We start from the raw sequence: 12,029 nt of genomic DNA, 5'->3' as shown, positions 1-12,029 counted from the left end.
TTCATCAAGACAATCATTTTGATTAAACTTCATGAAGATTAGTTGAAAAATACAGCCTCTATCGCATACACAAGGTTTTTCTTTGATTTGACCTAGTGACCTAGTTTTTAACCCCAGATAAACCATTTTCAAGCACGACCTAGATTTCATCAAAGTTATCATTCTGATTAAAATTCATGAAGATTGATTGAAAAATACAGCCTCTATCGCATACACAATGTTTTTCTTTGATTTAACCTAGTGACCTAGTTTTTGATCCCAGATAACCCATTTTCGAACTCGGCCTAGATTTTATCAAGATGATTATTTTGACTAAAATTCATGAAGATTAATTGAAAAATACAGCCTCTATCGCATATACAAGGTTTTTATTTGATTTAACCTAGTGACCTAGTTTTTGAACCCAGATGACCCATTTTCAAACTCGGCCTAGATTTCATCAAGGTAATCATTCTGACCAAATTTCATGAAGATCAGTTGAAAAATACAGCCTCTATCGCATACACAAGCTAAATGTTGACGGACAGAAAGACGACAGACAGACAGACAGACAGACAGACGCCGGACATCGAGTGATCAGAAAAAACTCACCTGAGCTCAGGTGAGCTAAAAAACAAGGACATATATCAAATAGGGAGTGGTATGTTCCAAAAACAAAACCTCCGCAAAACGAAACCCACAACACGCAGACGTGCACTACACATACACATACATACGCGCACGCGCGCTACTTACAAACACGCACACGCACACGCACATACACACACACACACACAAAGCAAACACACGAGGACATAACGAACAAATAAAGGAACACATTGGGGCACCGCCTTGAAACGGTCAGTGGCAAAAACACCACTGGAAGCCTCATTCCTAAGAGGAGAGCGCATATCATCTTCTTTAGTATATTACAGTACCAATTCTTGTCCAGATTATTCGAAACTTCATAGAAAGCTTCACTCCCAAGATATGATGCGCATACTATCTTCATGTTCTGGTCGAAAGATTGTTTCTGAGTTATTGCCGTTTGATTATTCAACATAAGTAAACTATAGCGCTATCATAGTCCGGAGTATTTCTCAGCAACTACTGGGTGGGATTAAGGTTTAGCAGTATATCACAAAAAAAAAAAACAACAGATTTTTTAGTAAATGAACAGCATCTTGACACAAAACTTATCTGTACAATACTAGTACATGTTTTATTGTTCTGTCCCACATAGTTGGGTACTTAAAATATTCTAAATGAGTTGTCCCCCTTTTAAATAAGAATGCCATTTGTAAAGAAATAAATGTAAACAATTGTCCGATACGATGTTTTACCTAGTTATGTAAAGTTAAAACACTCGCTTGATGTTGCAAATGCATCAAAACGAAGACATGTAACAGCTTTTTTAAAAAAAATGATGAGTTTTTAAAGGTGCTGAATTGTCCAGAAGTGTGGACCCTTCATGCAGTTCCTTTCTGGAATTCAATACATATATGAGTAAATTCACAATGGTTTTGTAGAATAATATAAATGTTTTGTATGCTGTTAAAAGCAGAAGGTTCACTTTTGCCTCAAAATGGCCTAAAAACTGAAAGTTTCTAAATGGACAAAGAACAGTTACTGGTATTTCATTCTATTATCGGCTTGTTAAAAGTTAATCTTTTACCATAAGTAAGTTGACAAAATCATAGGAACCAGTCTTTGATGGGTAAATCAAATACATATGAATAAATCCTAAATATTTTTGTTGTGGCAAAAGGTATGATGTTGTGTCTTAAACCGTTTTCGTTTTCCACTCAATTGTGTAATTGCAAGGGAAGTAAACTAATAGATACCTCTGCTTTAAAGTATTAGCCCAAGGCAAGAGTTGACGTTCTTTGAGGATCACAACTTTGAATTAAATATTAAAATTTCTGTTATTGATATTAGCAAAACTATCATACATTGCACATTTGTGAAATCATTTTTGTTAATTTCAAGGACTTGGAAATCAATTTCTAGACTTTATTTAATGTATTTCTCTCAATGAAAATTTTAGGGTTATCTCTTCTGTATGTGCTCAGTCTTGTACTATCATATTACGGAGTGCAACCATCGGTTTTATCGATATTTACTTGTTTAAACTGCTTGTCACGTTCAGAGCACTCTATATCAATTGATGTGACCGTTTTTTTGTGCATGTGAAATTTTAAACAATGTAACATTATGATAAACTTCATGTAAATAGCTGAGCTTAAGAATGTTTCGTTAAGCTCATGGGAATCACGTATCTTGACTTTTTTGTTTAAAATTCCCAGTATTAAATTTTGATTTTATTGCATGAGATTTGCTCGTTTTTAAAGGTTAAAGAAAACCTTTAAGAAACAACTGAATTATTTTTAACAATTACGCCTCTCACCGGACTAGATTTTGCATTTTCAGAATTAACACATTGTTTTCAAGAAATGCACATAAACAAAATAAAGTGAGAATATAGGCGTTACATCCTGAGAACTTGAGTCATTTCATATAGAATAAAAATGCCAGCTATTTAGTGTACTTCTATAGGAAAACATACTTATTTCGAAAGCGTTTTTGTTTATATCCATACAGTACATTGCAACAGTTAAATGAAGACAACAATAACGAAAGGACAAGCTCTCCATTACCAACCTTGTCTTCTGAACAGCACCCCGTTAAAAATGAACCGTCGTGTGCACAAAGGAGATATGCGCGTTTTTTCTATGAGTTGTCCTTATTATTTAGTTCCGCAAAGGCGCAAAAGCGGTCAGGGTGAATCATTTAAAGTCTATATTTCATTTTTTTCAGGGGATGTCCCCCGTACCTACTTTCACACTCTTTCCGCATGTGCGTATACATTTTTCAAAGCCGAGGCACGACCATGGTTTACAGCGGGAAAATCCGTCTCAGTCATTGGTGACAACTTTCTCAAAACAGATAAAATTACAAGTATTCGTATAGTAAAAATGTAATACCTTGTTAGTCACACTGCTATTTTCACTTCCAGTTTCGGCAACGCGATCTAGCTTGCGGGTCAAAACTACTGAAAGAGTGTTGCAAAGGCTTGACTTTCCAGCACGTGATGATCCAATAAGTAAGATATTCAAATGACTGACACCCAGCTCATCCTTCGGCTTAATTCCGTCTATTTTCATTTTCAATTCCTGGAAAATTTCATTGAGATCTGTAGTTGTCTTAAAGTTGTTTCTTTTTAACAAAACTGCATGATGGGAACAATTTACTATATAGTATTGATTTAAGGACAGCTTTCCGACAGGGACCTTATTTTAAGTAAATTCTATTGAAACACAGTATTTTAATGCGCTGTTAAAGTTGTAAAATATCGAAATGGAACAATTATCTGTAAATTGAAATACATACAATAAAGGTAGACATGAAGTGTTTTAACCCTTACCCCGCTGAACTTCTATAATAAACTTGTCCGTCTTTCAATTTGGACAGTACCATTAACAGTTAAAAGGGTGTTTATCAAAAAATACTGATTGAATTGCGAACAGAGCAAATCTTGATTAGACTGCACGGATGTGTAGGCTGATCATGATCTACACTGGTCACCAAGGCAGAACCAATCGTCTCCAGCATGATAAGGATTAAGGCTTTAAGGCTTTAAGAAACCAGCAGGACTTTTAATTTACATATCCATATGAATAGATAACATAGTAAAATTTTACTGACTATAAAATAAGATGTTGATCAATGAAGTTAGATTACGGTGCCCCTAAAGTGACATGTTACACACTTTTTTTCCAATTAGGTAATGTGACACTTTTTTTATTTCGTTTAAACGAAATCATTTTGTTTAAACGAAATAACTTATTTCGTTTAAACGAAATCATTTCGTTTAAACGAAATAATTTCGTTTAAACGAAATAATCATTTCGTTTAAACGAAATAAAAAAAGTGTCACATTACCTAATTGTAAAAAAAGTGTGTAACATGTCACTTTAGGGGCACCGTATTAGATATTTAACAAGGACGTTTATAACAATCACAATGTTTTTTTTTTTTTATCAAATTCGCAAAACGAATATTTTTATCCAGTTAAAAACTTCGTCCGATATTCCAAAAGGCACGTAACAAATACATGTGTTGCATTTATCAAAACGAGAGAATTTAATTAAACGGAATATAATTATGCATATATATATAACATAACTAAATAAAAATATTCTAAGATGAAGCACTCTTTTTGAATTTGGCAAGGCAAACTACTATAACATTTTACTCGTTTATAATTTATAAAAAATGTTTTAAAACTATGTTAGTTCGTAAAACGAAAAAGGCATGTGTTATTAACAACAAATTTCAATGGAAGTGCTTGCTTGAATATTAATGATAATGTACTTTCATGATAATCATAAGTAATTTAGTTACATGAAAATTTACGTTCATGTAAAACATCTACCCTTCTATCTAAGTTGCTCTACAAGATAATACGATGTCCCATTAGGGCCATCGTTATTTCGCCCTTCGACCTCTAAAAGTGCGATAATACGATGTGAGAAGCCAAAGACCCAACGATGGGATGCGATGGCGCGATAGTACGATGCAAAAATACGATAACACGAAGCGAAAACACCATTTAACATCGCACTTGAGCAGCATGATTTCCACTTTCTGCATCGCATTATCACTCTTTCGTCCCATCGATTTCGAAAGAGCCTATGCATCTTAAATATACTATAGTAGCTAGTTTGAGTTACGTAGGTCAAATCACAAAATTTAAGTTAAGGGTTAAAATCTCAAAATTTCTATTTAACTCAAAATCTACTTTCTGAGACAATACAACGACGTTGAGGATAGTATGACTGCCCACGGGTAATTGTAGTCTGTAAATGTGACGCCTTAGCTATGCAATGAAGTTCAAATAAACAGGTGTTAGTTGAGCATCTTTTTCGTGAAGTTTTGAAGATATTAGATATTGCTACGCATTATCACCGTGCCTGTTTAAAACTACCCGCCCTATCTTTTGAAGACAAGAAAAAATAAATCAAATGGTGATAATTTCTGTCAGAGAAATACTAACTTCCATTTCGGCTTCTTTTGTCGGAATTCTTCGCCAGACGGGATTCTTTTCCACTGAAATAGCAAAAAAGTATCGTTCTAAGCACCAGAATATAAAAGAGCGTAAAGCAAAAAAAAAAAAAAAAAAAAACTATGGATGTTCGAAATGTATTGTAGTTTGTAACCTTAAAACGGAAACTCGAAACATGCAGTGTCTCATTTCATACTCTCAAAGTATTTCCAATGGCTAGAAATGCATAATTTTAGTCTATGAATCCATTTTCAGGAAAAGCGTCACGACAGTCTGACTTTGGTTATCTATGGAAATATTGATGAACAGCAGAAGTGAAAGATATATACAACCAGAAGGAAGTTTTTCAATGATAAAGAGGAGTGTCCGTGACCCCATATGGCTCGAACAAACGATCTCCGAGTTGAGCGGCCAACGCCTTACCACTAGACTACTGCTCCCATTTCTGTCAAAGTCAGATATTTAACCTTTTTTCATTTTTTTTTATTTCTGTCGAAGTAAGCAATATAATTTTAGGATAAATCCAATGGTTTTTCGTCATCACAAAGTTACTTTTGTTACACTTTTTATGATTACATAATAGTATGAAGAACTGATTTCTTTTAGAAAATGAGTATATTTCGTGATTTTACGAAAAACGCTGACCAGTCTGTTAAATGTCTGATTTTACTAGTTCATTTATAATGGCCGAAAGCGAAATAAAAACACTGATAAAATAAGTTTATTTGAAACTTAAAGTATTTTGTAACTAATTTCCGATTCTATTTTACAATGTGACAAAAAATCACACGGCGCAGCTACAATTGTGATTCACACATGTTCTAGAACAGATATCCTTAGATTCAACGGGGAGAAAACATTGATAAGAACTTCATGTACCACACTTCACTAGATATTTCTCTTCTCCAAGCTACGCGAGTCTGTATTCATATCATATGTTATTTAGCTTAGGAGTATTTCTCAAAGTATTCAAAATTATATAAAGACATACTAGTATCTCTTAGCTCTTTCAAGTATACTGCCTATAGAGCCCGTATAAATATTGTTTTAGCTCCTTCTAAATCACGAAAGGACCATTTCAACTATTAAAACTGCCAATGATCAAGTGGTGCAAAGAGTCTATACACAGTTTTTAAGCAGGTACTCATCCGTGCATTCTTTCAAGTATTTAAAGCACAGATAGCACTTGGATACAATTGTCACATTATTCTGTGATAATCGATATCCCTTGCAGGCTCCAACGCCAAGGCGCTGAGGACCAAATGATCAAATTTCTAGCTATCAATAAAAACTCTTGAATGTATTTGTAAGTAAATCATTTGTATGTAAATTAAAATTGACCTTACCTTCAACTTGATATACACGAACGTCTGTCACTTTCATTGGTCCTCTACCTATCAAATCCGTACCGTCTTTTGTGGGACAGTAAACGCCACTTTTAATTGTACTGGTTCCATTTAGATTAAATATGCCATTTTCCAGAATACAAAGACCGTACCAAGGTCTTTTAAATGCCATTAAATCGCTTGATGTAAATCTTCCTCCTCCAAAACATGGTCCATAATTCTCGTGACAATACAAAGCCCAATTTTCCTGGTTCTTCATAATGTTTAACATTTCTAACGTTGCGCCTTCGTCTGGACTTTTGCGAAAAAGAAAGGCAGCCTCATCTTTTATAAAATTTCCAATGATGCTCCATTCCTTTTTTGCATAACCGCCAAAAATAACTCCGTTTTCACCAAACAATATTGTTACAGTTTCCGGTTTGTAATCACAATTCTTATGAAATTCTTTAGGGTCACAATTACCTGAATTACGTGCACTATACAACAGATTAAAAGACTTCCGGCACGCCCAGTTGTCTCTTTCATGAAGAATTTTTTCTATTTCGTAAAGGATATTTTTTTCGTTCATAGCTGACGCCATATCTGTGTCAGGAAATTGTTTCTTTTCGTGCTTTATTTGCCCTTCAGTTAATTTTACTGGAAATATTCTTCTAATCTGTAAAGCAAACAACGGTAAAATGTGAATTATTTATTGTTGAAATATAATAAGAAATTCATAATCGTAACCCGATGTAGTTGGCAAGAGCCAGATTTACAACTGTGTTTGAAACTATTGGCATACAGTGCTCTTTGTATATCAGTTTACAGATGACATCATACATCCCTAAATTTATATTATGCATTTTGTCGAGAAAAGATCGAGGGGAATTTTCAGTTCTGGATGTGATAAAAAAGTTCGAGGGCCTTTACTTGCAAAGTGCCTGGAAAAGAATCTGTGTAAGATTTGTCAAAGGCTGTTTAAGAAAGTATACTATTTAGTGAGACGCAAAAACATTCTATCATACATGAAAAGGGAGTTCAGGGTTTTTCCGTACAAGAAGGTGACAAAGGGAAGAGTTTTAACTTTAGTTAAAGGAAAATAAGGTTCTTTGGGTCATGTAATTATATCGTCTTGACAATGTTGGAGCTCGTCCGGGATTACATTCAAGGATGTGTATAGACTAGTGGTTGTTACGTTTTGCTGGTGTACAAAGGGCGGTGTGATTTAACGTATAGTTGAGAGTCCTACGTAGCGCAAGCATATGCTAATGCTTCTATATGGACTACTCTAAAAAAGTAGTGGTGATAGATGACCGAATGGGCTTTTTGGATTCACAGCTAAATGATTTTATCGATAAAAAAGATAAACATCATAAGAAAAAAACGGAGGTATAATGACGAAAGGCTGCGTCATGTCAATGAACGACTACGGTTGAGGCATTTGAGAAATTGCTCGAGTCAGAGAAAGGTGACCAGTATGGAGAACACCATTAAAGGAACAAGATTTACGCTCGTATCTTTAAAACAGCTTGAGTTGACCATGCTTAAACTGATGTCATATCTTTGGGAGGTCGTAGAGGTGCTAAACACAACTTTATTAAAACACTACGGCTGAAATTACCGAACTTAAGGAAAATAAATGATACTGGTGTAACGAGATATTTGAGCATTTTATAGTCATTAATGGAAATAAAAGAAACGGGCTTAAGCGTCACTTTATTACCTGGACGTACAATTTACACATTAGTATGCCTCCAGACCAAGGTAATGATCATCCTGCACCAAAGAAAGCAGCTCTAAGTAAATGCGGAAGGTTTAAGATTCAAGCGCAGATAAACCAAACCGTAAAAACTGTTGGTTTTTTTCAGTTCTTATTAAGACTGGACAGAGAATAGTTCATCCACACTTGTTCTACAGATTATGCTTTGTTCCCGACAAAAAGAGCTGTTAAGCTGAGAGATGAGATCACACTAATGGCTGAGCAATACATTGAATTGCATGATGGCACTATCACTTTAAACAGAAGTGTTGAAATAAATGCTTCATCAAACAGACAGACACACTGGACAATTTTGTTTCAGATTCAACATAGAGAAAAGTCAGCTTTTAAAAAGCATATTTACTTCATGTATTACAAGGATGAAATGTAGCATGTAAATGCCGAGATAAAACCATGAGGAAGAAATGCGGTACTGAGTCAGCCAATATGAGATTGTTAAACGGTAGACAGAAAGACTACTTAAAAATTCTCTGTCAAAATCATATTACTTGCAAAGAACAACGCAGATGTCAATTTTCAATTGGTTATTCAAAGTTTGAAGATAATACATGTATACTGTGTACCTCTTTCAAAAAGACACTATCCTTTGATCTAACGCTTGATTTGCTATTAAATATTAATATTCATCACTTTAAATGTGTAGATATGTCTCCGCAATGACCAGGACAGACAGTTGCCAATTCGCGCGGATAACCAACTGCCTTCTGGGAGACAACTGGTAATTCAAATTTTGAGAAAAGTAAAACGTACCTCTTTCGAGGGAACAAATTATTCCATTTAACGCTTGATTTGCTCTAAGACTCAATGTCCAGTACTTAGAATATATAGATCTATCTCCACAGGGGAACCAGTTGCCAATTCGCATGCGGATAACCAATTGTTTCTTCAATTTAAAAAATTTCAATCAGTTGAAAAATGATAAAATTATTCAATTTCACAATTAAGAACTTTATAATTTTGTAAGCGTTTTAAGGGCATGTTTGAAATGTCAGCAGAATCCACAAGACTGAGACATAATTGTCAAAAGTATTGTTTTCATGTGTACTGAGTTTCTTTACGGCAAGACTTGTCTAAGTGTTTAAAGAGTTTTCGGTAGATATTAAAACACCTAAAACAGAAACTACATATGAATATGTATTAAACCTATAAATGAACTGACAGACATCTAAGGTAGCTAGAGAAACATGAAGGTCGGTAAATAAATGTTGTTGCTTTTGTAAAATGCATTCAGTAATCGTTGCATAAGGATATCGATATTTTGAGCATCTAAACAGAACAGCCAAAAAGGTTACACCTCGTAGAATTGATATTCGCCTTCCAATAAAATACATTTTGTTAAATCAAGTTAACATGTATATAATGTCGATTCAGTTCTAAGCTTTACCTTCAGAAATAGTAGTTTTACCTATTGATTTATTTTATTTCATTTCGTGTGTGTGTTTGTTTGTGTGTTTGTTTGTGTGTGTGTGTGAGTTTGTAAACGCTGCCAACTGGGTAATTTCGTATGAATACACACCAACGTACTGGGGATACGCCTCGAACCGGGGAATTCCCCAGTTCATTTTAACAATACCACGTTACTCCTGACCTTCAAATTAGTCATACCTCGAAATTTGAGCTGATTCGGAGCGATAGAAATTTATTCCCCGGTACGCCGGTTCTGGTCATACACATATCTCACACACAATCAGAATTTTACAACGGTGTGTATCTTTCGCCATTTACTGCAGTTCCCCAGTTTACCTGTATACAACTCGTAGTACATACACACAAAGGTTTAAATTATTTTCACTAATTTAACATAATGCTTTCGTTATTATAAGCTTATGAGTGAAAAGATTATGTTGATTAATTCATCAATTACCAATTAAATATCTTTTTACGTTCACAAGACAGTATTATATATTTATGTTACCGCATATCTTTTCCGGCTTATTGTGTTATGCGCTTTTATTTCTATATTAATGACTTGATTTGACAATACTTATGTTAAACTGAGAATATTATAATACACAGGAACACTACTCAAAATATACATTCTATATATATTCATCGCATTTAACAAACTTTCAACTTCAGGCGCGGTGCTGAAATATACTAATTCCTTTTGAATTACCGTGCTGCATTTGAAAAAATAAATGTAGTATTAATTACCTCCAAAGATGTTCATATATTCAGCTCATAATGCAATTACCTATGTAAATTCAACAGTAATTAATACAGCAAAGCCAGAGAATTTTAATACAGTTTCATTATTTGTAAAAAAAAAAAGAACAACAACATTTGTACATTAACTTATTGATATTATTTACTACACATCAAAGAAATGCATACGAGGATCTGACTCCAGTACGTTTAAAATACTGATTAAGAACACGTGCAAATAATAAAACCTATATCATACAGTAGCTAACTCATGCAATTATCTTAACACAGGATTTTCATGCTATTTCGCGCTGATTTTGTTCAGCAATCGCAATGTGTTGAAATCTATGACGTAAAAATGTCCCAAAAGTAAAAAAGATACTAATACCTCTCAAAAACCTGTGCTGCATTTGAAACAGCATTTGTTATGTCATTACCTCCTACGATGTTTATACATGTATAAGCAGCTGTCAACTTGTTACGCAATTATCTACGTATGTTGAAGAGTAGTGAATACTACAAAGCCGAAATAGTTTGATACATTTTTATTTTGTTAAGTATTTTTCAAGTTTAGAGACCACATTAATCATAACATTAGTACATTATCTGATTGATTTTATCTACTACACATCAAAGAAAATGACACAAGGATCTGACTCCAATACATTCTTAAAACTGTTTAAACACTTGGAAATTCTAAAGCCTAGATCATAGCTAACTCGTGCATTTACCTTAACACGGGAACTGCATGCTAATTTTGCGCGATTTTTGTTTAGCGATCGCCAGGTCTAGAAATTCATGATAGAAAACTGTTTCAACAAAGCATAGGCTATAAAGTGTGTTGTGCATGTCCGAAATAATTGTAGTTTACGACGGTTCAAATAAAATGATAATTCTGCGGCTGCACGGGTTTAGGATCATTTGGCAAAAAATATAGAAACCGTGAGACATCAATTAAACACAAAACAATGCTCATGCAAAAAAATAAATAAATAAAATAAAATTTGATGTTCAAATAACGAACGATATTATCCTACAGAAAAATTGTCCCCAGATTCTGCAACCTGAAGCACACTATTTTAAAACTTATATCATGAATTTGCTATTTTTTAATAAGCGTTTTATCTTTATAAACTGTCGCTTTTAGCATTATAAAAGTTATTAAGTTGTTACACAAAAACCATTGACGTGTAAAGTTTGAAAGCTCAAATTCTCAGTGCGTTACTGACATACCAAGGGTAATTTTTACAATGCATATGCTCATTAGCCAAAAGGAGATTCTTCTGTCACTGACATTCCTGTCATTCTACAATAAGTATGAGTATAATATACAATTATATCTGCGCATGATATTTTCTTCAATTCAGGTCCGTAGAAGTTCAATTTGATCAAAACAACGTTTTAAGAAATTTTGTTTGTTGAACGGGGTGGGAACGACCTCACTCACCTGCTTATCAGTTGTGTTCATTCAGTGATATATCACACCGTGCGTTTATTGCGGTAGCATTTTATGTGTTATTTTGGGGAAATAAAGAACGAAAATTATTGATGATTGAACTGACAGTGCTGATGAAATAGAAACAATCACAGTATTCTACAGATGAGTTCCCGAGGTATTAGAAAATACAATATGTAACGCATCGTATCAATTCACAACTTATTATACATGTACTAATCGTTTGACTGAAACTTGAAAACAGAGAAAATTTTATTGCGACTGAAGGATCTTATTGAA

General features: G+C 34.0%; 1 protein-coding gene across 1 annotated transcript in view; it reads right to left on the bottom strand.

The window, feature by feature from the left end:
• Positions 1-7,043, bottom strand: part of LOC123559670 (uncharacterized) — a 33,424-nt gene extending 26,381 nt beyond the window's left edge. The window contains exons 1-3 of the mRNA XM_053552501.1: positions 6,391-7,043; positions 5,036-5,088; positions 2,964-3,152 (exon numbers count right to left, since the gene is read on the bottom strand). Coding sequence (XP_053408476.1) covers positions 2,964-3,152; positions 5,036-5,088; positions 6,391-6,970 — 822 coding nt within the window. The 5' untranslated portion in view covers positions 6,971-7,043. The remainder of the gene's footprint in view (positions 1-2,963; positions 3,153-5,035; positions 5,089-6,390) is intronic.
• Positions 7,044-12,029: the final 4,986 nt, after the last annotated feature.

The sequence above is a fragment of the Mercenaria mercenaria genome, chromosome 10 (genome assembly GCF_021730395.1).
Source record: "Mercenaria mercenaria strain notata chromosome 10, MADL_Memer_1, whole genome shotgun sequence".
Lineage (NCBI taxonomy): Eukaryota > Metazoa > Mollusca > Bivalvia > Venerida > Veneridae > Mercenaria > Mercenaria mercenaria.
This window is presented reverse-complemented; position numbering and strand designations above follow the sequence as displayed.